The sequence below is a fragment of the Rhinolophus sinicus genome, chromosome 16, assembly GCF_057876585.1.
Source record: "Rhinolophus sinicus isolate RSI-liver-muscle chromosome 16, RSI-T2T, whole genome shotgun sequence".
Classification (NCBI taxonomy): domain Eukaryota; kingdom Metazoa; phylum Chordata; class Mammalia; order Chiroptera; family Rhinolophidae; genus Rhinolophus; species Rhinolophus sinicus.
The window spans coordinates 185,687,829-185,712,570 of NC_142516.1; the positions used below are offsets into that span (position 1 = coordinate 185,687,829).

General features: G+C 44.3%; 1 protein-coding gene and 1 pseudogene across 3 annotated transcripts in view; one reads left to right on the top strand and one right to left on the bottom strand.

The window, feature by feature from the left end:
- Positions 1–3,040: 3,040 nt before the first annotated feature.
- Positions 3,041–4,010, top strand: LOC141571241 (small ribosomal subunit protein uS2 pseudogene; annotated as a pseudogene).
- Positions 4,011–16,351: 12,341 nt separating this feature from the next.
- ENOX1 (ecto-NOX disulfide-thiol exchanger 1) overlaps positions 16,352–24,742 on the bottom strand; it is a 366,236-nt gene continuing 357,845 nt past the window's right edge. For all 3 annotated transcript variants that reach the window (XM_088793020.1, XM_088793019.1, XM_088793018.1), the window contains one exon: positions 16,352–17,331. In XM_088793020.1, the coding sequence (XP_088649146.1) occupies positions 17,200–17,331 (132 nt within the window). In that variant the 3' untranslated portion in view covers positions 16,352–17,199. The remainder of the gene's footprint in view (positions 17,332–24,742) is intronic.

A 24,742-nucleotide genomic window follows, 5' to 3' on the forward strand; every position in this document is an offset into this window, starting at 1 on the left:
CTGCATCTGGTGAGCCCCTCAGACAGGGACTGTGGGGGGCCGGGATTCCAGGTCTCCCAGAAGTAGCCAGAGAGCATGGCCCCATGTGTCATGGGGATTTCTGTTGTCCCTTGAGTGTCCCGCCAGAATGTTTTTATGGTTACAGTCACATCTCATTCGGCACTCACACACTCAGTGCAACTTGTCTCAGGAATACTTTGATGGTATATGTTCAAATCCAGTATGTTACTTAACGGCGTAGGAAGAGGACAGTGACAGGACAATGGAACAGGTCCACCAGTAGAGGGCGCACCACTGAAGCCCCCTCCCACTGGGCACTGGCAGGCCGCGGAGACCTACTTTTCCTTGGTTCACAAGCACGTTTCCTTGGCTGTGATTTCTCTTTATGTCACTGACTCACAACGGCTGACAAAAGGTGCTAGGGGTGCCTCAAAAGTACCAAGGGAGAGTACCACACCGGAGAGTTTTACTGAAGTTTGAGCCTCCTTCAAAAAAAAAAAAAAAAAAAAAAAAAAATGGTTCAGAAAACAGAATTAGGCCATTTGGGATCGCAGAAATCCTCTGACATTATGAAAGCAGGACATCCTGAAACTTAGTGCAGCCTGGGAAGACTGGCTAAAGCTTGTATGGAATTGGAAGACATGATGGGTGGGACTTGTCAGACTTCAGGGGTTTGATGAGAACAGTCACCACGTCTTGAAGGATTGTGCTATGATGACTCAGCTGGGGCTCTCGTTTTGGGAAATGCATTATCGTCACCCTCCCACGCCCACTCCCATGCTGTTTCCCAAGAACATGAACACAAAACAATAACCAGGAGAAGAGTCCCGATCTGTCTCCCAGCCTCACACAACTGGCACTCCCTGGCATTTTCTCTGCCAGTGTGGGAGATAAATGGGGCTGCAGCTGTTCTCTTGTTCCACAATCGGTGTCACCATGAGTCCAGAGACTGTTTCCCTTTTGGGGACTTGGCAGGTAGCCTAAGCCTCTTGTCGGGGATTGGGGTGAGGGGGTCGAGGAGAGGCTGCCCAGGTCTTTGTCCTTGACCCCCGTGATCTCTTCTTTTAAACAGCAGATTTTGTCACTGGCGCCATCAATCGAGCACATTCCATAAACAGTAAATTCATGTTAAAAACCTGCCACTGAGCAACCATCTGTCTCCATTTTTGTCAATCTGCTATTATAACAGAGCAACTGTACTGTGAGGCCGTCTTTCACCAAAGACTCCTTGATCTGAAAGCGAACGTGTTAAACATGGAGACAAGAGCTATGGGCCAACTGACAGCATTTCCGCCCACTAGCTTTTCATCACCGGAGCCTGGAATTTAAATCTTGTTTTTGACCTAAGGTGATGCTATTGATGGTTTCTACATTTCACTCTGCTTGATTTATATACTCTAGGATTATAGAATGTTCCAACATCCTGATTTATTACTTATTAGGTAGGAAGAAGGCAAACAAGTGTTATTACCATTTGAGGGTTGCCGGCAGATAAACTGAGGCATAGAACGTCCAGGTTCAGATAGCAAAGGACGCGGGATGGAAATGTGTCCTGGACTTATGATCTCTCTCCTGAATAACTGAGTCATCTCCCTTTATCTTTTATTTTGTTCCATTTAAACATTTCACAAAACTGCTCCACATGGTCACTTTACTCTCCAGAGGCCAGTCTGAACATAGCAACGAAAATTGGAACCGGCTCTGCGCTGAGTTGCAAGAAGCTGATGCCTGCACTCCAAGCCAGTTTTTAATACACAACATCCTACAACATATTGTTCTTACAGCGCTCAGGACCTCTCTCCACTAATCATTTATATTAGGGGAAAACATATTAAACAAACCCCAAAATCCTCAACAAGATAACATCTCTGAAATCAAGCCAAGGATGCAGACAGAACCAGAAGGGATTGCAGGCAGTGGAAACGCTTCTTGCAAAGGCAGCCTGTTAACTGATGCTTGGTTCCCACATGCTTATCTCTAGATGGAACCATTTGCAAGAGATTGGAATGTGTTTTCCTGGGCTTGCCATCAATGAATCTTTTAAAATCTATTTTGGATGATAGAAGAAGAGTTTAGGTGGGCAGCGGGTTTTCAGAGCTCTCGAAAATCCCATTATTTCCACGATGGTGGCACACCTTATCTGCTAACATGGAGACTTATCTAAGACAAGTTCGATCTAATCAGCAAGCATGGGTTTGAAGGAAGGAAGCCAACCTGTGGTGCTCATTCCCACAGCATCCTGGGCTGTTACTGTCTGCATTGCTCCCCTCCACCTTCCTTTGCAGTTGGAACATAGCCTCTGGCCTCTGTGCTAATCCTGTGTGGCTTTCCCACGGCTTTGTTCCTGTTTTGAGTACAGTGCCTCCTTCCTACTGGAATTGAAAGGGCCAACTTCCCTTTGAGCAATCAGCAGATGTTAAGAATAACACTTCTGTTTGCCTTATCCTTATTCCTGGGGGTGATGGTTAATTTTAAGTGTCAACTTGGATGTCTATGACACCCAGTTGTTGGGTCAAACATGAGTCTAGATATCGCTGTGAAGGTGTATTTTAGAGGTGATGAACATTTAGGTCGGTAGACTTGAGTAAAGCAGATGACTCGCCACAGTGTGGGTGGGCCTCGTCCCATCTGTTGAAGGCCTTACAAATACAGCAGCTTTTCCAAGGAAGCAATTTGCCTCAAGACTGCAATGTAGAAATTCTGCCTGAGTTTCCAGCTCTCTGGACTGCCTGGCAGTTTTTAGACTCAAGATTGCAACATCACCTGGATTTCTAGCCTGTTGACCTGCCCTGTGAATTTTGGGTTTGCCAGCTTCCATAATTGCATGAGCCATACCTTAAAATCTCTCTCTCTCTCTCTCTCTCTCTCTCTCTCTCTCTCTCTCTCTCTCATACACACACACACACACACACACACACACACACACACACACACACAGTTCCTATCTCCAACTTTCTCATTCCTTTTTCTCCTAAGGACCAGCCGATAATTAAAGCATTCTGGAGCTTGTCCAGTCCTGCCTCTTACTAACTGTGTGATGTAGGTCAGGTTACGGATACCTCTCTTACTCTATCTTTAAATAAGAATAAGGAGCCTTTACATGTTACCCAGAGAGAGGTTCAGTTGGCATATGGGTTCCCATCGTAATTTAAATGGAAACTTTCACTATGTCCGGAACGCTTGATGTCCGGCACATGAAGGAGGACGATGTCCTCAAATTCCTTTAGCAAGAACCCACTTAGGTGGCACTAACCTTGACTTCCCAATGCAACAGTACATGTACAAAAGGCAAAGTGAAGGCATCTGCATCATCAGTCTGAAGAGAACCTGGGACAAGCTTCTGCTGGCAGCTTGCACCATCGTTGCCATTGAAAACCCAGTTGATGTCAGTGTCCTGTTTCCAGGAATACCTGCCAGTGAGCTGTGCTGAGGTCTGCTGCTGCCACTGGAGCCACTCCTGTTGCTGGCCGCTTACCCCTGGAACCTTTGCTATGCAGATCCAGGCAGCCTTCTGGGAGCTGGACTTCTCGTGCTTACTGAGCGCAGGGCTGACCACCAGCCTGTCACGGAGACGTCCCTTGTAAGCCTGCCGACCGCCGTGCGCTCTTTGTAACACAGAACCTCCTCTGCGCTATGGGGGTGCGGCCATCCTCATGAAGCTGCAGGGGCGCTTGTGGGTCTGGTGTGGCGGATGCCGTGCTAGGAAGTTCTGCGGGGCACCATCTCCCATGAACACTCATGGGAGCTCATGCCTGATCTTGGCTTCTACGGAGATCCTGATGAGATTGCAAAGGAAGAGCAGGCCGCTGCTGGAAAGGCTGTGCCCAAGGAGGAGTTTCAGGGTGAAGGGACTGCTCCAGCTCCCGAGGTCACTGCTGCTCACCTCGAGGTCGCAGACTCATCTGAAGGTGGGCAGGTGCCCTACTGAGGACTGGAGCACTCAGCCTGCCACTGAAAACCGGGCTGCAGCTCCCACCGTGCAGGTAAGAACAACCACTACGTGGTCTTAAGCTGCTCTTCTAGACTCTTAAACAGAAAATGGGAAAAGGTGGACAAGAAAAGGATAAAGAGAGTATTTGCTCTGTTAGGTTGTTCTGAGAATCAAATGAGGGTCTACCTGCCACACAATAAACACTATATGTTTATTAGTTTAATCTAGTGTCACTGTCTGTTGATTTTGTGTGAGAGGCATAAAAAGATGTCCACGTGCAAACTAGTGTGTGAGGACGGGTGATGAAAACGTGGAATGTCTGCCATGGTGTTCCCAAATCATTGCCCCTAGTTTTTCTGAAGGAATGTGGTTGGCGTGGCAGTGATGGGAAGAGCACGAGCATTTGGAAGGAGATAAACCCACCTTCAAATTTTGGTTCTCTCATCTGATGGTGGTATGATTTAAAGCAAATGATATTATCTTTTGGAGATTCCAGACTGTTTCAGACTCTAGTTTGATGCTAGCTCAGTGGGGGTGGAGGTCTTGGGAATTGAACTTAGATGGGTCCTCAGAGAATTCACTCCGAGAGAGAAGGAACTGGGGGGTGCATGGTGTGTTCATCACCCTGGCCGACCACCACTGGGAAGCACGACTTCTGAATGAGACATCATGTCATGCCACTGGAGTCTGCCCCCATCTTGCTGCTAAATTTGTCCCACATCGCTCAAGCATGATGGCTAGAGGAACTTGGAGACTGGGCTCCCTATTGGAAGCCTGATAAAGAGCTGTAAAACCTGGTGAGTAAAGCAACAAAAGGTACTAGGGGTGGAGGGAAGTGGAAAAGAAACAGAAAACAGCAGCTGCCCAAAAAGGGTCTTTGATGTGAACAGCTGTGAGAAGAAGTCCCGACTGCACATGGGCAGGGGCTTGGAGGGAAGCTCAGCGTATCAAGGACACTGCTTGGTGGTGGTGGTGATAGTATCCAGTTTTACTAAAAAAAAAAAAATTGGGTTTTTCCCCCTCATACTCTAGAGCAGTGGTTTTCAACCAGTAGAAAACTTGCCTCCCTGGGGATATTTGGCAATGCTTGGAGTCCTTTCTGACTGTTGTGCCTGGGGTAGGGAGTGCTACTGTCATCCAGTGGGCAAGGAGAGCTGTTAAACAGCCTACGATGCACAGGACAGCACAACAGAGACATATCCAGCTCAGAATGTCAACAGTACTGAGACCAAGACACTCTGCCCTGGAGCCCCTCCCTGCCCGAAGGCAGGGGAAGCTAGTCCTGTATGTACTGTGAGACTGGCAGCAATGAAAGCACAGGGGCCGTGTGGCTACTTGTAGGAGAACAGGAGGCAGATATATTGTGGACGTTTCCTCTAAGACAAAGGATTTTATTGAAAGCCTAGTGTGGTGCTGTGGGTGCTGCTACACCAAAGCAGACATTAGATCAGAGATTTGGAAATGATTCTGAGACCAATCCACCTCGTTGCCTGAGCCTCAGCATGACGGTCAGATAGAGCCAAGATGGACTCCACGGCAGTACCATAGCGACCCTGACAAAGTAACTTGCCTCTGCCATTCCCCCAGCGTTTTCCATGTCCTCTCAGGCTTTATCTCCCCCAGGGCAAGCTCAGAGCAGTCAAGAGCTAAGAAGTGTCCCTTTCCTGGGCCTCCTTCCCTTCGTACCCAAGAACAAGCCCTCAGGAAAGAATGCTTAATAAAGGAAAGTCACCACCCAGCTTAATGTGGTCCAACAGGCTGACAACCTAAGAAAAAATTAGGACAGGAAGAAGAAAAGCATCCTCAGGGATGAATATTCTAAAATTAGTCTGCAGGGCAGGCACTGTATGTCCTCAGAATATTAATATGCCCTCCCTGGAATACGTCATTGAGATTTCACTGGAAAATTAGATAGGACCAAGGAAGAGTTTCAGCCTGGGAGGGTACATTGAATATCTTAAATGATTCAAATAAACACATTAAGAAATGCATTTGTTATGTTCATGACCAGGTTAGGACAAGGCAGTAAGTTTTAGGTCATTTTTTCTGATGGCAGATGGGGAAGCCTCAGAGGAGTCTTACGTCCCAAAAACCTGTTCATCAAAATATTTTCCAGATTCTTTGAGCTGTGAGGGAACATAAAGCGTGGTGTTCCCAATCCACTCAGTTTAGGGGGTGACCTGCTCAAGATCACTTAGTGGCAAAGCCAGGGCTGAAACCAATTTCTCAACTTCTAGGCCATCACCACACCTGCTAGTCATGGTGTGTGACATTCCCCCACGGACAGGTAGGGAGATAAAAAGGTGACAGGTGTTCGGTCTGGCACATATGAGTATGCACCCCAGCTCTGCTGCTCCTTTTCTGTGGGGGTTCCTTAATTTCTCTGAATCTTGATTTTCCTCAACTGGGAGCAGAGAAAGTGTTGACTACGAGCATTTATTGGTCTGCGTCATGAAAACTTCTAGGTCTCCTGAAGCTCTTTATTGTAATGCAATTATTCCAATGAGTTTTTATAACTTAGAATAGTGTTTCTCAGACTGTGATTCAGGAAACACTTGTGCTGCGAGATGTGTTTAAATATTTTTTGTGACTAAAGTTGTTAAAGAATAAAAATTCAAACAAGAATGTTTCAAGGGCTAATTGGCTTTATTGAACAATTCATGCACTAGGCACCATCCCATCTACGCAATAGGGTGCTCCTAGGAGTTATATAGAATGGAAGGTTTTTATAGAAGGATAGAGGCAAGAGGAAGTTAGAAGAGTGGGTTATTTTAGGCCAGGTCATTTTCCTGGATGTTCTTCCTTAGGGGAAGGTAAGGGGTTTATCAAGCTGATTGTCTCTCTAGTGCTGACCAGGAAATTCCAAGCTGATTGGTTTAAAATTCTACTCCTGGGAGAAACTAAAACTGCTGTAAGTCTAGGGATTAAGTCTTGCTGGGGTTTAGCACGAGGACTTCATTTTGGGTCTGTTGTTTCTTTTTAACAATGTGTTTCCTGGTTAAATATGTGTGGGAGGAGACACCAGTTAAACCAAGATAAACAGACATTAAAATTCTCAGAGGCTTTATAGGTCAGTGGTATTGTGACCCACCAAGAGGATATAATATGCAGCATTTCACAAATCTGTATAACCATAGGACCTCTTTTAAGTGGACTATCTCATAACACCTCCTGGGACACTAGTTTTCAGACAGACAGTTTGGGAATTACAGTGGGTGGATTGCATTGATGGCCCCACCCCTTGTTTCTGGGCTCAGCCATGTGCTTCTTTTGGCCAATCAGTTGTTAACAAGTAACATGTAAGAAGCTTGGGAAGTCCTTGTGCAGTGAGGCTTGCTCTCTTGCTGCTATTCATGATCATGATCTTAATTACACTCTTGCTTCTTCATCATACGTGAACATATGCTAAAGCTAGTCTGCTGAAAGGATGAGAGAGACTTGTGGGGGAGAATGGATTTGTCACAGAAGAGGTCATTTGAGACATGCTTACCCCAAGCCAACCACCACCAAAAACATGGTCCCAGCCAGCAGCAGGCTGACCTAGAAAACATGCAAATGAATTCAACCAAGAGAAGGAGAAATTCCCAACTTAAATCACAAAGCTGCAGCCCTGTGAGCTACATAAATGACTGTTGTTTCAAGCCATTCAATTTTGGGTGGTCTGTTATGCAATGCTATGTGTGGCAACAGAAAACTGATGTAGAAATTGGAATGGAAATTGATACAGCAGTGGAATGTCTACGCTCTGGTCCCCACAATCCATTTTACTTTCACATGCAAAATACACTCACCCCCTCCTCTCCAAATCCCTAAAGATCCCACCTAATTACATTATCAGGTTCAATGTCAAGGATCTCAAGATTCATAACAGGTCTGAATTTGGCCCCTTGGATAAAGTTCCTGTGAGTTGAAGACTTATAATAAAAAGGACAAGCGATTGGCTGCCCAACGTTATATATGGGGGTAGGAAAGGACAGGATAATCATAGCAGACAATCTCATTTGAAAACATGGAGAATGGAAAACATATTAGAAGCATAGGTTCGTAGAAGTTCTGCAGCCTAGCCTGGCAAATGCTTTCAGGACCCCCAGTTCAGGGGAGGGGGATTTACCTTGATTAGGCCTCAGCTCTGCTCCCTGAGAGGGACTCTCCAGAACATTGTTTTCTATGGCTCTGTGCTTTACCATCTGGGATGTCTTTACTTTTCCACTCTCCTTGGCCACCTCTGTGTCCTTTGAGAAATTTTCTAAGCCTATTTCCTGCTTGTGAAAATGGGGGACCCAGAGGTTTTCCTACATTTTTTCAACAGTCTCAATTTTTTTTAGTATAAATTGACAAAACTTTTGCCAATACAGTACCCTTAAAATTTTTATGGGTTTCTTATAAATCTGATGAGCCAAAGGTAACACCTTCAATTCTTTTAGAGCTAGATCTCCTTGTTATTTGGGCAAGTCAGATTGCCGCGGGGGCAATGCTCCTAAGATTCCCAGCAGCCTTTTTGTCTCCTTTAGAGGGTCTCCTATGTTCTGCTTTATTTCTCTCAAAGGTCATAATAAAAGGGCTTATAGATAAATATTTGATTGGATCCTTGTCCCAGGCTGCATTTTACTTTGACAATCTTTTGCTAACTGGAGAGGTCAGAGATGAGAAGCAATTTTATTTTCTGACCAGGAAGTCCTGGTCCCTCTAAATTTGTTTACCCACTGGTCAGTTACTTTTCTTTTTCTTGTAGAAACTTACCAATATGCAGATAGTAAGAGCCACTGATACTTTCAACAGGTACTTCCAACATTCTGCCTGGAAATGTAATTGCTCATATTCCGAAGTTCATTAGGTATATTTTTATCTTCTGAATTACCACATGGCAATTTTACCTTTTTTTTCCTGCTTCATAACCATGTTGCTATTTTTCCATCTTTCTATAACAATTTTCTCTATAAGAGTTTTCTAGACTCTTCCCAGTGTTTGGTATCACAGCCAATGGCACATTTTGTTTGTTTGTTTGTCTTTGGCTATAACAGTAACCCTAATTCTAAACCACAATTTCTGTGTTGGTTATCTGTTGTCACAAATAGTGTTGCATCACAAGTCACTTCAAAATTTGGTAGCTTAAAACAGCCATTTATTTAGCTCACAAATCTACTGATCAACAATTGGGGCTGTGTTGTCCTTTCTCTGACATGTTCTTTTGAGAGACCAGCTGGATGTCAGCTGATTTGGATGGCGTTGGCTGAGGCCACTTGCCTCAACTACATGTATTGTCCATCCTCCCATGGGCTAGCCCCGCATGTTCCTGTAGTGCAAGTACAAACATCAGTCATGCAAGAGGGCATGCAGAAACTTGCAGGTACTTGTCAAGCTTCTGTTACCATCTCGTTCGCAAAAACAGGGCAAAGGACCACGTTCAGAGTCGGAGTAGGAGTTGATTACAAAGTTACAGGGAAACAGTTTTGGATATAGACCAGCCATTAAATCGACTATTAATAACCTCCATCTAGGAATTGTTTCTGGGGAAATACAAAATGCTCCATGTTAAAATCTTGTTCCAGTGCCCCCTGGAACATACTCATGGGTTGGCTACCTCAGTTTCTTTGCCTTTGGGGCTGTTTCATTGGTGTCTGGAATATTTGCAAATCCACTTACCTTTCCTGCTGGAATTTCTCTTGTCAAAGTAAGTTCCATATGTTTATTACTTGCAGGGTTGAGTGCCACCTTCTCTTATTTGTCCTCGGTTAATCATCCTGCTGGGAAGTATGGATAGCTAACAGAGGGAGGAGAAGGAAGAACCTGAGGGGGGGGAAATGGCTGCTGAAGGCAGAGGTGCCTGAGGGTCAATGGAATTGTGACCCTGGCTACACGTGTGTTAAATGCGCATGTGCACTAATTTTTATTAGTGTGTGTATGTGTGAATGTATGCACGTCCGTGCACCTGTGCATTAATAGATGCACGGTAGTGAGTGTCCTTCCCAGTTTAGTAAAACACCATTACACTTGACCTGACAAATCACTGAAACAATGAGATACACGTGAGGACTGGAAGATGAAGCCCTAGGGGAAAAGACGGAAATATGCAACAGGACTCAAAAAGGTTATTGCAGCAAAGCAAGAGTTGGGGGCTCCTGCACCCATCCCCCACTTCCAAATGGCAGTAATGAGCATTTACTTACGCCTTCTCCCAGTGTAGCTTTCCTTTAACCTGGATGCTGGGGAAATATGGGGTAAAACATCGACGTTGACCTTGCATGAAAGCAACATGAAACAGAGAAGCGCAAGATAGATTTTGTCCTTTCGAGTCTCCCACCAAAGTGTCCCATCCTTCCTGGAGATAGAGGGTCAGGGAAAGTATCTAGTCCTTTCTCTGTCCCAAGAGTGGTTGTTGTTCTCATTCCTCTGAAATATTTTACATTTGAGAAAACACACCAGGTATGTTTTGAGTTAGGAATTTTACTATGGCCAAGACTCTCTTCCAAGTGGCCTGGTTTGAGTTAGGGATTTTACTGGTTATTCATCAATTTCCTGAGTCCCTGAAACCTCCCAGTGAGGCCACAGGAGGCTGGAGTTCTTCAGAAATCCTTGTTCTAGTTCCACACAGCACATCATGCTCTCAGGACTGGTGGGAATGCCCCCGTGCCGTTGGGTTAGCATTTGCTATTCCAGGGAGGTCAGGAAGCTGATTCCACTTAGTATGTTAGTGGGACCTCTGGGCAGGGCCGTGAGATTGAAAACTTTCACCATGAAGAGTTCCATAATCTCAGACGACCTAGTAAAACCCGGTTAATGGATAAAATTACAGAAAGACTCTGAGATTCTTGTGACTATAATATTATCCGCATTTCGGAACTTAGCAAAGAGATTAAATCGCGTGCCTATGATCACTCACTTGGGATGATTCCAGAACAGTGCTGTTGCACACCTCACGATGTTGCTTCTGCTGCCTGCCATCCACCCCTTCCACGGCCGAGGGGTTGGAAGCTTCCTTTACCAGCCCCTCACTGTAAGCAGCAAGACTAAATACTTGACTCTAGGTTGGCATAGTCTGTCCTCTGCTACCCACAGTTGGAATCCATAGCAGGCCCAGTACCACAAAGCCCTTTCTTTGGCACGCATTTAACTGAAGTTACCTTTATATGCTCAAGGAACAGATAATAAGATGCAAAGCCCTGCTCGGTTACTGCTCAGCCCAAGGAAGGGACAATTATGCTCAGTGAGAATGCACAGCACTTCCCATTTGAAACTTGATTTACTGTGATTATAAAAATGATGTATGATAGATTGATTTGATGTAACAATCAATATGTTTAATAAATGACTGATAATAGTTTTCATACATTATCTCCACAGGAAGACAGCGCTATGTCAGGTGGTACGTTATTTAATCATGTTTGATTTCCCAGCCCAAGCTTTACATTCTCTCTCAAAAACATACCTGGGAAACAAACCTTCACTTATGCATAAACATATTCAAAGGTAAAGATTTATTTATTGGTGAGAGCCTCAAATTGACTAATTTTTAGCCTTTTCTTCTGAAAAGGAGAATGCTTTCCGAAAAGCGATTGCTACCAGATGTAGTGGATTACACAGCATTTGCTCAGATATGAGAAGCAGATGGAATGAAATATTCTGGCTTTTGATCCAGTCCTTTTCTTATCTCTACGTAGCTCTTCTTAAGTGAACTTGACAGTGTTGTGGGCTGATATTATGATAGACTACTTTGGTAAACAAGAAAAAGGGTTTCACTCCCTACAATAGCAAATGAGCATTATAATAGAAATTTCCTTGTGCAGAGGAAGATATTACAATTTTCAACACACAATAAATATATTTGCTAGACAAAAAAAAAATGCATTTCATTACATGCAATGCACTTTCTATTGTACATTAACCACTTTTTCTGCTTTGTATGGAAAAGTGCCATTTTCTACTGTAAAATGTCTGCGATTTATTTTTATGAGTCTGTTTTTCCTATGAAGTAAGAACATTCCATTATATAGCTGTGTACCAATAAATGTACATTGTAGAAGAGGTGAAATGTGCAGTACAAATGCCTGAGCTTTATTGCTTGGGTATTTGTACAGTTCCGAGAGGAGGCAAATAGAGCTAAAATTTTGGACCATAACAGCTAATTTTATTAATACCACTGGTCTGTAATTAACTAGATTTACTGGAGTCCTTTACTTTGATACTCTCAGCAACTATAATAGATGTGCACACTTTCTAAAATAATACTATTAAGTGCTCTAACTACCACTATAATTTTTCCTGACAATGTCTCTGCTGGTCTAAAAAACACATAATTAATACTTTATTTAATCCTTGCATACTGCAAACTTAGTTGACCATCATTCAAAATGGCAGTAGACCAGGGCCCCATATAGTTTCTTCACAGTTGAATGTATTTGACCCTGATTACTGTTTATTAGAAACATGCCAAATAAGTAAAAAGGGACCTGCAACAAAGAATCAGGCTTTACCTTTTCTCCATGCTCGTTGGCTTTATAAGACTTGTGAGAATCTTTGTAGATTAGAGAGCTACAATTATTTCGCGTACATCAGTCTTACACTTGAAATATTTAATGGAGTATTTGTAGGGATGAGTTTGTCTTTTACCTGTTTTATTCTTCTACTTAGAAACATAAACACTGACTGTTTATCCATAAGGGCAGGGACAGGCTGATAGTGGCCTTGCCTACTTGACTTGCTTGGGATGATGTGTCTAAAGTAGTGCTTTTGAGGAGACCAACGTCTTAGTCGGCCTGGCTCTGTGTTAGGTACCGTATGCATGCTCTCTCATCTCATCACCACACCAACCCTCTGAAGTAGTTGTCATGCAGGGTGTCATGTGGGGGTCTCTGGTCCCGCTCCCCACATAAGAACGCAGGACATGGTGAGGCCAAAAAGGAACACCCACTGAGTCATAGATAGGGGAGTCATACCACTATAGTCTCACTGGCGGCTGGGTTAGAGACACAGGAAGCAGGAGCCACACTATCTGCAACCTGCCGTCCACTTCTCTTTGCCAACCCACCCCACTTGCTAGCTGCAATCTGCCGCACCATCTGCAATCCGCTATGGCTAGCTCAGTCACCATCTTCTTGTTAGCCCCCATTTCCTGCTAGCGTAGCCATGGCAGTTATATTAGTGGCCAATGGCTCACTGGTTACAGCTGACGGCCAATTAGCCACAGCTGATGGCCATCCAATCACAGTTGATGACCATGTACTACCTGAGGCAGCACCTTTCCACGTGAGGGCGAGAGTGTGGAAACTGCACTCCTGGGTCTGTCCCCACAGTTATCATTTAATGGATACATATAATTTTTGTTGGGGATGATGATGAAAAAGTTTTCTATAAACGGGTGATAGGTTACATAATATTGTGAGTGTATTTAATGCCACTGAATTGTACAATTATGAATGGATAAAATGAAAAATGCTATGTATATTTTACTACAATAATGTTTTAAGTAAGTGAGAATTCTGCCAAGATTGTACAGCTGAAGGGCAGAAAATTCTACCCTCTATTATTGGACCTACTACCTGAATCACTGTGGGCTTTTCTTTAATTCATTTGGTTCATTCGATCAATAAATATTTATTTAAAGGTCATGGTATGTCATGTCAGACTCTGAGGGAACTAGATGGGTGAGTCAGGGAGGTCTTCCGCTTCCAGGAGTGGGACAGACAGCTACATTCACAAATGACTAAGACACAGGCTGAGGATTGCAGTAGAAATATAATGAATAGTGGTGGGAACACCGGGGAGGAGGTTCCTGAGTGGGTCAGGGCTTCATTGAAGAGTTGCTCATTGATCTGGGTTGACGTTTGAGAGGAGTGTGTTTAATATGGAGTGCCTTGTCTCTCACATTTCTGCCTTGGAATCTTGGATCGAAAGTATTTGCAGCCTTTTCAAATAGTTTTAAGATTTGTTCCCCTTGTGTATAAGCAAGCTCACCCCTGGCCTTAGAAAAACGTCTTGGATCATTCTCTGTCTTACTTTCTAAATATTTATAAGCAAAACCACTTTGAGAAATAATTCAATGTTCATGAGACATGCCCGGATCCCTCTGAGTATGAGATTTAATAGGGAGACGAGGCAAAGACGGTTAAGTACCTTAAGAGACAGTCCACGTGGGGTGACCATGCAGACACAGGGGAAATGACTTCCTCTGGGAGGCGGAGAAAAGCTTCACCGATGGGGCGAGGGGGAGGAGGGACGTCTTTGTGTTTTCCTCTTAAGGCTGTGTCAAATTGTGATAACTCTATGTAAGTTCATTTCATGTGAATAGAAATATATAAGCAAAAGCAGAAAGGCAAAATATATTAGGCCTATTTAGGGAAGCAGTGAAAAAGCAACCCAGAAAGGCCTGTTGGGGCCAGATTGCAAGGATCTCCAAGCCTCTAATGCTCTGTTTATTCTTGGAATCCAAAACCACGATTCCTTACTGGGCAGATTTAGGAAAGACTGAAGAATTTTCACATCTCTACTCATGTACAAGGGATGGTGGAGAAAAAAGGAGAATAAAAGCAATGATCCAAAGGCACCAGATGGGCACTGAGCTCACGGGAGGCACGGGAACAGATTGGACTAGAAGCATGACATCGTGAAAGAAAGAACGTTTTGGAGTCAGTCAGCCCTGGGTTCCAATTCTGTATTCAAAATTTACCAACTGTGCCAACTTGGCCAAATCACTTAGAAGTTCTGAGCCTCATTTTCCTTGTGTGACAAATGAGGACAACAGTAGCATCTTTGAACAGAATTATCCCGAGGACTAGAGAGGATGGGGTGACAGATATATGTATATATATAATCCAGGTGGCTCTCAAAGATACCAATGTTAGCTCCTTCCCCAGGTGATCTCTAAAGTCCCAACAGAACCTGAATGTCTGTGAAATAATTTAGAAGTGTTTTCTGCAAAAATAAGTTCAAACTGAAGCTAAATATATATAAATCTTTCTAGATAACTAATATAATTAATTTCAAGTACAAAATAAAAATATCACAGCCAAAATAGAGTCTTCTAGTGCAGACACTTATCTCTGGGAATTACTCAAATATTTTCGGACGTTCCATTAACCATTTCATTCCTCGGAGTTGTCATGTAAGTCTCAGAACCATGTGTTTAGAAAATCGTGTCTGCTTGTCAGATCTAAGACAAGGTCCCTCCAATTCCTTTTCCTAATCAGAGCTAGGAGTGAGGGTTTTATCCTGTGCGGTGTATCCTTTTGCTGAAGTGACTACCAGCAACAGCTGAAAGGCTAAATGCAAATTTGAAACATCTCCCACGCTTGCAATTAGAAATAGTCTAGATTGTGGTATCTTGTGTCCCTACTCGACTTTGTCTTTGTAACTAGCCACTTTATGGAGTTCTTTCCTTCTAATTGTTTTTCAGGTGAACCTTTTAGTTTTCTATTTTGTAATATCTGTAAATGAGGCCGTCTCCTTTTTGACTGCTGTATCATCATTTGTGTCAGGAGGATGGTGTTAGCGGGCATGGACGTGGAAAGATGGCCATGGACAGGCCTCCAGTGTTTCCACATTTAATATGATACTGCCATTTAGTTTGAATCCCATCTTTCCTGTCACCTGGCTCACATCGTGGAGAAACTTTTGGGAAAATGACTTTTCCCCATTGAGCTCCGAGCTCATTAAGGAGAGGGTCTTTTCTTATTCATCTCCGTATGCACGGCGTTAGCACGGAGCCTGGGACATAACATATGTGCTGATAGTTATGGGAGGTGCAAATAAGTAAGTACCTTAATATCTCAGGGCTCAACAAAAAGATCCTGAGGACAGCCACGTCCAATAGGAAATTATGAACATCTTTTTTAGAATTTCAAAGAACAGTCATTGTTCAGCTATCTTCCTAAAAAAAAATGTTTCATTTAAAATCAACCAATATCTTGAATGCTTGTCCTTTTCTGACTCTTATGTAAGAAAGCAGGAAGGGGGTACAATTTAAGGCTCCATCCTACTTGTAATTAAAAGAAAGGGGGGGAGCCCAAATTCCTGTTTAAATTGTTGGTCCAACTATGAATTCTTTAATTCCTTTTCTGACTTGTGTGCTTTCCAGCAAACATACAAATAAATAAATGCAGGGATTAATAAAATAAACTAATTGGCTATTTTGTACCTGCCCATGACACACAAAACAAAAGTATATTCTATGGTGATTATATTTGGATGCTGTATCTTGGTATTTTCAAAGAATATCTATTCTAATGTTGTATAATCTCCTTTTCTTAGTTCTTTCCACTTCACAATTTTTACAAGTTCTTGTTTGTCTCTTAATGTCACATGTTTTGCCTCTTAATAATGTTTTGTCTCTTAATGTCACTCATGCATTTAATCATTTAAAAATGGGCTACGAGATGGGATTGAATGTGAAGATTTCTTAAGGAAGAATTAAGATATAACAAAGAGTAAGTTGCAAACCCAATCTGGCAGAAGTCATATTTATTGAAAAAAATTAATATCTTTGCTATAAAATTTGTAACAGGAATATTTACTGAATGTTTATTTTGATGCATAAACCTGAATATTACATACCAAGTACAAGACAGTAGCTCTAGTTTTTCCTTTATTTACATTTTATGAAAATTGTTATGCAGTCCATGTTAAGAGAACTTATGATGGAGAATCGTTACATTAGAAAAATAATATTCTTGATAAAGCATTCTGAAGGAGTCCAATCACATTTTCTGCCTCTCCAATAAGGCAAAAGTCCCTGGAACAGCATATAACTTAATTTACAAAATACAATAACTGTTCAGACACATATTCAAGTTTTCTTTTGGTATGATTTTTCCTCACTGTAAAATTACTTTTTTTTTTTTTTCTAAAACAGAAAGATAGACTTCCAGGAAAATGTCATTGAATGATTTCAGCTGTACATTACATATACAACTCTGCAGCCTAGCAGCAGCCACGGCTACAGCCGTCATTAACTTTAAATATTTTGCTGAGTGAGCTATTCTCAAATGTAGCGTATTTTAAGATTTTGCCATCAGTATGACTGTGGAATCATTGGTTTTCAGAGCAAACAGATCTGTCACAGTATGAAGCTTTGTTTGTTGTAGGGAACTGGTACACAATTACACTTCCACTCACAAGGGCACGCCACAGATGTCACTACAGCCAGGCTCCGACAGCTCCACCCAGGTCCTGCGTGGGGACCAACCCCAGGCCTCCTGCGCCCCCTCGCACGCACAGCCCTGGATGGTTCAGGCAGTTTCATTTCCAGAGACTTTTTTTTTTTTTGCTGTTCACAGTTAAGTTGTTTTGATTCCTTCAAAGGCACACAACTTCCACCGTTTTTCCAGCGTTGCTCCCACACCTGTGAATTCCTGTTTAAACATGCGTGGCAGCCGCATCAAAAGCATTTCGATTTCGCTTGCGGATATCTGTCAGAAAGGAAGATAAGTCAGCGTTAGGGAAGGAACTCGAAGAAGGGGTTGGGTGAGGACGTGCTGTCCCAGTGACACAAACGGCAGGCAGTGTCCTACGTGGCTGTCAACTGTCCTTATAAAGGGAGCCCGAGGAAAGCGCTACACGTGATCCTCCTCGTCCTGGGAGCAGCTGGTAGGGTCCGGAATGAGGCAAATAGAAAGCACCAGAGGCGCCCTTCAGATGGATGGCCACCTCACTGGCAGTGCCATGCCTCAGCAGCCCTCCCTTGATATCAGAGGAGATGGGGACAGGATTTAAGAGAGTTCAGACTCAATCCATCACCACTTCCGGAAAGTTACTGGTGCCCACACTTTGTTCTACAAAGGGCAGCACTTGTATGTAACTCAGTGAGGGCTAGAGCGCATGTGGGTAGATTTCTTGCCACCCTAACTTCTTTGTCCTCCTTTAACTTTCACAGGGACCAGAGGACACTAAAGGATTCAGAACAGAAATGAAATGAAACCTCAAACCTACAGCAATAAAAGTCTTGACATCCAGTTGTAAAATCCGGGTAGATTTTTTTTTTAAATGCAGTTTCTTTCTTCTACCAATTTTTGTTTTCCTTTCATACATGTTTATACCAATATTTCATTTTTTTCTCAAATAAAGGACAAATCAAGCGCAATCCTGCTGTAACACAGCCCGATGCTCGTTCTCCTGTGTTTGCTTCCTGACCTACGCATGTGCACGGGGACCTCATACAGCAAGGTAACTAAGGCCCTGGCATTGGGGATCACACATTTCTGTTGGAATCTTGTGTCTACTGTTATTACGAGCTAAATGGCCCCTACACCAACATAGTCCCTGTAAGCCTCAGCAAGTGGGAGTGACATTTCATAAAGATGTGTGAAGACCACTGACTTACACATAGAAACGTCCAATGACTCAGGCCTTAGCCTTATTTTCCATGGTATAATCACCATCTAGATACCGTGTTAGATTCTGCACTTTCCATTTAACAGTATTAAGACTAATTTTAAAGAGAGACCAAACAGACCAGAAGTGAAATCAACTGTTCACTTAATATTCACATGAAAAAGGTTTCACATGATATTAAGATTCCTGGGCCTATAATACAAAACTTTAAGTAGAGACTGAAGGGAACCAAGGTTTTGCCACTCTGAAACTATCCTTTAGGGATATTAATTTTAAACTGTTTATTAAGAAATAAGACTCAGAAAGAACCTCTGACCTGCCCCCCTCTCATGCAGGGACTCTAGTCGTGGTCCCCACACAAGAATGCAGCATATGGTGAGGCCAAAAAGGAACACCCACGGAGCCATAGATAGGGGAGTCATACCACTATGTTCTCGCTGGCGGCTGGGTTGGAGACACAGGAAGCAGGAGCCACATGATCTGCAATCCTGCTGTCTGCTTCTCTGCCAACCCACCAACCAACCAACCAAGCAATGCAGCCACAGCAGTTCTATCAGTAGCTAATGGCTAACTGGTTACAGCTGATGGCCAACTAGTCACAGCTGATGACCATCTACTACCCGAGCCAGCACCTTTCCATGTGAGGCCGAGAGCCTGGAAATTAACTGCTCTCTGGGACTCTGTCCCCACAATTATTTTAAAAGCTGAATGCATTTTCCCGTAAAACAATGTTTAATGGCTTATTAGATACCAGATCAACCCACAAACGCCTACAATCTGTTTAATAAACAGATTATGAAAAGGTTCCCAGTGACCTGAAAAGTGCGTTCTCTTTCAGCGAGAACTGGGCAGGGCTCCTTCCCTGGTCTCCTCACCTCATTCTCACAGGCCTCCCGGGACCTGTGCGAGGCGGACACTGAGCTAGCTCCATTTTACAGCTGAGAAGTCTGAGGGAGCTACACCAGTGTTCGAGCAGAGACAGAACTGGGGACAAAGCCGCTACCTGTGGGTTGGGACCTGAGCGTCGGTGTGCTTTCAGCTCTCCCCAGGACTGCCCTCAGCAGGGGAACAACCAAGGGTGTAATCGTTCTTTGTTCTTTTATTAATAAATATCAAGCACCTGGCGGTACCTGTTAAAGAACGCTTCCCCTGCCCCTTTTCTGGAGACTGATTCAGCTGATCTGGGGAGGAGCCCACAGAATCTACTTTTAACAATCACCCCAGGTAATTCTTACGTTCAGGCGCATTTGGGTTAAGTAAGAATGGGGACTTAATTCAGACAGCCTTGGATTTGAATCTGGGCTAATCCTCAAGCAAGCTGTGTGACAGGTCAGTTAATAGCTGTAATTCTCAGTTGGTCATGTGTATAATAGAAATCACGATACCCCTGTCAGTGTTACTGAGAGAACTATACGTAAGAGGCAGCCCAGTGCCTGGCACGAGTACCCTTTCTATGTGTCTGTATATCAACGCTGTGATATGACATGCTAACATCCAGCCTTTTGTGGTAGGTGGGTCACACGCCGCGCTCAGAAGGCAAAGGAAACAAGTACAGAGAAGCATGTGGTCAAGCCCCGTTTTTCATCGGTCCACACGTCTTTGGTCCTTACGCTTCACGAGGCCATGCTGTCCTGTAAACAAGCTTCCTCCTGTCCTTTGCAGGACAGCACAGCTCTCTACGGTAGGCTCCAGTTCCAGTCACGTCCCAGGGACGCCCCTGGGATGAGTGTTCCTTCCTCAGATCCAGCAGAGGTGACAGGGAAGCTGACAGACCCAGGTAACCCCCAGCCCAGTCGTTCTAGGCTTGTTTCCAGCATAAATATCACCTGCCTTGGAAATGATGGGAAGAAGCCTTGTGCTACTCACTAGGAAGGAAGAAAACGCTGAATTCCTCAGGGTGAAATACAGATCTGATCTGAGGATAATGTCTGTGTAGGAGGCCAGTTGGGGTCAGGCCAGGCAGTGCCACCCAGTCGCCCTACAGATGGTTGTAAAGAGTGTAACAACTCACAGTTGCCCAGAACCTTTTCGGAATCTTCTGAAAACACTTCCTTTCTCACCACACTCTGACGAGAGAGGGAATAATTTACAAGTGAGGAAACTGAGGCCCAGAGAGGTTAGGTCCCCCCGGCAGTAAGCATGGAGCTGGGGTGCAGACCCAGATTCCCTGGCCTTGTCCGTAACCACGGATGCCAACTGCCACAGGTCACTACGTCTCAGCTCATGGGGAAGGGTCCTGGTGGAGGGGTCCATGTACACGACCCAGGACCTCTGTGGTGAATACTTTAGAGTCACATCATCAACAGCGAAAAATGGGAAACTCCCAACTCAAGCATTTGTATGCCAAAGCATCCCCGCAGGAAGCAAAACAGAAAGCAGACCCTGGGGAATCTTTTGTTCCAAGGTGCCTTTGACCTGAGCCCAACTTGAACCTCAAAGGAAGCAGAAGGCAGCAGGAGAGAGGCCTCACCGTGGGCCAAAGCACACAGTAAGTGCTTTGTGCCCATGAGCTCATCAGGAAGCTCATTCGCCAAGCAAGCCCCCCGCCCCCCGCCCCAGTTGGAAGAATGACGTGCTGGCAGATTTGGATTCTGATCGTGGCAGGACCAACGACCACCTTCACCTTGTCTAAATCAATCTCTTTGGGTGTTTTCTCATTTGCAAGACAAGGGAACTGGAAAGGAAGTGACTGAATGCCCTGGGGTCTTGGATGTGAGTGGTGGCTCCACCGCGTAGTAAGCAGCGGACTTGGGGCAAGCCGTTCGCAATTCATCCATCCACTAGGCTGGAGCAAAGATCCCAGACTGAGAGGATGCATGTAATAGGTCTTATGAACTTTAAAGCCCCAAACACATGGCAGCCAATACTTCACGTACTTACTGTGTGCCAGGTACTGTTCTGAATGCCGTTCATGTATTGTCATTTAATTCAGAGGGTGAAACTGAGGCACAGAGATGTTAAATAAGTTGTCCAAGGACACACAGCTAAGAAGCAGTGAAACTGGGCTCTGAAATTCTCATGATTACTTAGTTTGAATAACCAGTTGAACATTCCTTAGATTTGGACACAGCCAGAAATTAACATAATGGGAATTAGTGCCCTCAGCAGCTGCTGCTGGTAGTGCCAGGGGACAGCCGGATTCTGCCATAAAGATGTAAGTAAGGTGGATGGGGACGTGTCACAGTTACAGAACAGATAAGGAGATGCTATCTGAAACATCCATTTAACAAGGCTCTCAGCTAAATTCTAGAGCATTTCCTTAAAGATGTTTATATCTCATGGCAGAAGAACGATCAAGGAGCTTTCAGGTTAGGTTAATGGTTTTTAAACCTTTTCCATACCTTGACCAAATAACATTTATGACATATTACATTTTGAGATTTTCAAGACAAATTGAGGAGAAAATTCAATTTGTCTTAATTTTTTTTTTTTTTTTTTTTTTTTTTTACCGTATGGCCAAAGAATCATTTAGTTTAATTCTGTTTTCTTCTCCCCCTTATAAATAATTTGTCAGTTCTTGCAATTTTGCCTTCACAATACCCTTTACTGTCCTACCAATAATTTCTTGGTCTTGAGAACTCAAAGAGTTACGGTGTCGTCACATAAAACAAAGCACTCAGAGCTCAGCATGAAATGCACCCCATCTCCTCATCAGCTGTGCAGAGGTCCCTTCCCCGAATCCTTCTGGAGATCAGGGCACTTCTCCGAGCTGCTTGTCACAGATGGAACGCTGGGGTCCAGGGAAGGGGGCTGCTTGTCCAGCTGGTGAGGGAGGGCTAGAACTCCGCGCAGGGCTCCTGAGGCCCACCCCGGCCTAGCTGTCACAGCACTGCCTCCGCCCTCACAAGGCGGCAGCCAGGACAATCACATACACGTGGTGAAGAGAACTCGGTGTGGGCTTATGACGAGGTCAGACACATGTGCCGTGACTAGGACACCTCATTTTCCCACACGTCATGTGTTTCATGCTGTAGAAGTCAACGTGATGTTTCATTACCCTCTTATCCAGCGGGCTTTTGTTCCAAGAAATTGGCGGTCTGTGCATTTGCAGCCTTTGATGTTGTCGGTGGATTGCTTTCCCACCCGTTTCGTTTAAACATTTCTAAAATTGATTCTTTTAGAAAGGATTGATTTGCTCTAATTTAAAAAAGAAAAGATGAGAAGGAATAAAAGCTCCGTGTAATGAAGGAGCTTATGTGGTGGTACCACCACGGAGGTAATTTATGGTAAGACCTGCGGGAATTTGTTTCTGATCTGCGGACTCAAGCTCAAGCCTGCCGCTTCCTTGCCGGGCCTCTGAGCACGTGTGTCAATTGACACCAGCAGACATAAACCAATTTTATTATAAGGATGGGTGGCTCCAAGTTCCGTTTTAGTTGGGCAAGGGAAGCCAAGTGACAAGAGGCTCTCGTCTGAGGCACTGAGAAGACACCGGCACAGGCTTTGCCGAGGAGACTGGAGAGTCAGAACAGCCAACTGGAAAACCTGATTTCCTTCCACAGGATAAGCTGACTGTTAGTGCTTAGTGCACATTCAACCTTGTTTATTCTTTAGATCCCCGGGCAAACCACAGCCTGGGCACACAGACATCTTGCTATAAACATTTGCAGAGAGAAATGCAGAATGGGCGAGGGGTGGGGTGGAGAAAGGAATGGAGGGAGGGAGGGAGGGAGGGAGGGAGGGAGGGAGGGAGAGGGGACACAAAGGAGAAAGTACGGGAGGAAAAAGAAGAGAAGATAAACAAGTGAGGGATAGGAGAGAGAAGGAAAGAAGCAGAAGGCAGAGGGACAGGGAGCAGGAAAAGAGAGGGAACGAAGGAAGAAGATAAATAGAAGGCTTAGAAGGAGAAGAGGAAGGCGAGAGGGGAGAAAGAGCAGAAAGGGAAGAAACGTGGCCACAAGAGCTAATGCACCCCCGAGGGCCGCCCCAAGAACCAACATGGATTCAGGGATACCTCCTGTTAATAATCAACGACTCACCTACTTCGCTCCTCTCCATTTCGTTAAATATTTTCCTACCCAATTTAGCACATCATTAGATCACGTCTGATTCTCAAGTTAGTTCATAGCTATTATACCATTTCCTCCAGTAGACTACAAGCCTTTTGAGAGCAAGGTTCTTAAATTTCCTTGGTGTCCTGGCCATTCCTGTTCTACTTAGCTTGTAGGGCGTGCTGGGTCTGTGACAAGCAATGAACTCATTCATTCACGGGGGCCCTGGTAACCTTGTCCATTTCTCTTGCTGTGCCTGAGCAACTGTCTTCATTCTCTATGTAGCCAAATGGAAGTAGTTATCTCCAATACTTCTTATATTATACGCTTTCCAGAGCTGAGCTCTAAAAAACACATTCATTACAGCCTGTCTAAGCAACAGAAAACCCACTTACTCATTAATATGCTGTGACAGGTAGCTATTTAGGAGAACATGAGAATATACATAATATTAAAGATTATTCGGGTGGGCAGTCTTACAACCACTTCCCTTACTGCCTAGCTCTTTCCTAGTCTGGGAAGAATGCTCTCCAATTAAGGCCGATTTGAATCTCCTTGGAACTGACAAGACTTTTCAATTTCGTGCTTCCAGAGGTATGCTTTTAGTACAGAAATGCAAACGGTTTGCCCCTCCGGTGGGAGATGTGCACGTGCCCATCCTCGTGGCGCTGCGGTGCCATGCCCCAAAGGTGGTCATTCTAAATCCTCTGGCATTTGTGGCTCCACTGTGTCCAGTCTGGTTTTCAGAATCAAATTGTCCACTCAGTGGGCCTCGGGAAGAGGCCACTTGTATGTGGAGGGAGCAACCAGACACACATAGAGACCTGGGGCTTACTCTAAAGAGCACATACATCGTGGGAGAGCAGAGATCCGTGCTACTGACCGTAAGATGGGAAACAGTCACCCGCTAATGCTTCACTCCTTGCTCCACAGAACCAGCGAGTGGGCTGCGGGCCTCTGGGCTGACGTGGGAGACTGATAGTCTTGGCTGTTGGAAGAGCTCACCAGCCTGCACCCAGGGTGTGATTTCTGACTCAGCAAAGCTTCAGAAAGCCATGTCCCCCCACCACCCTTGCCCTGTCTTCCTCAGAATGACTCTTTCTGACCTGGTCATGTGTCTTTTGACACGCGAGAGAGCTGAGAGAATGAGTGAGTGGGTTAGAAGAGGCTGAGAAGAGAAAGATATGCAAATATCATCATCAAGAGCCGGAATACTATCTAACTGGAAAGTGGCCTGTTAACTGGGCTACACAGTTTTAGGGAGCCATGTCCAATTTACATGCCCAGGAGAATTTAAATTAATCCCTGTCTCTCCTTCCATTTCTAATCATTCTTATACCCACATATGGCCTTTGGGGAAATCCTAGTGAAAACAGCCCCACACAGGCTGGACTAAGCTTTCCTTGCTCTCATCAGCTTGCCCTCGCCAGCATTTGTGGTGATGTTGTCCAATGCCAAGGAAACTGTCTGGTTCTATGTGGAATTTTTAAACAGCTAT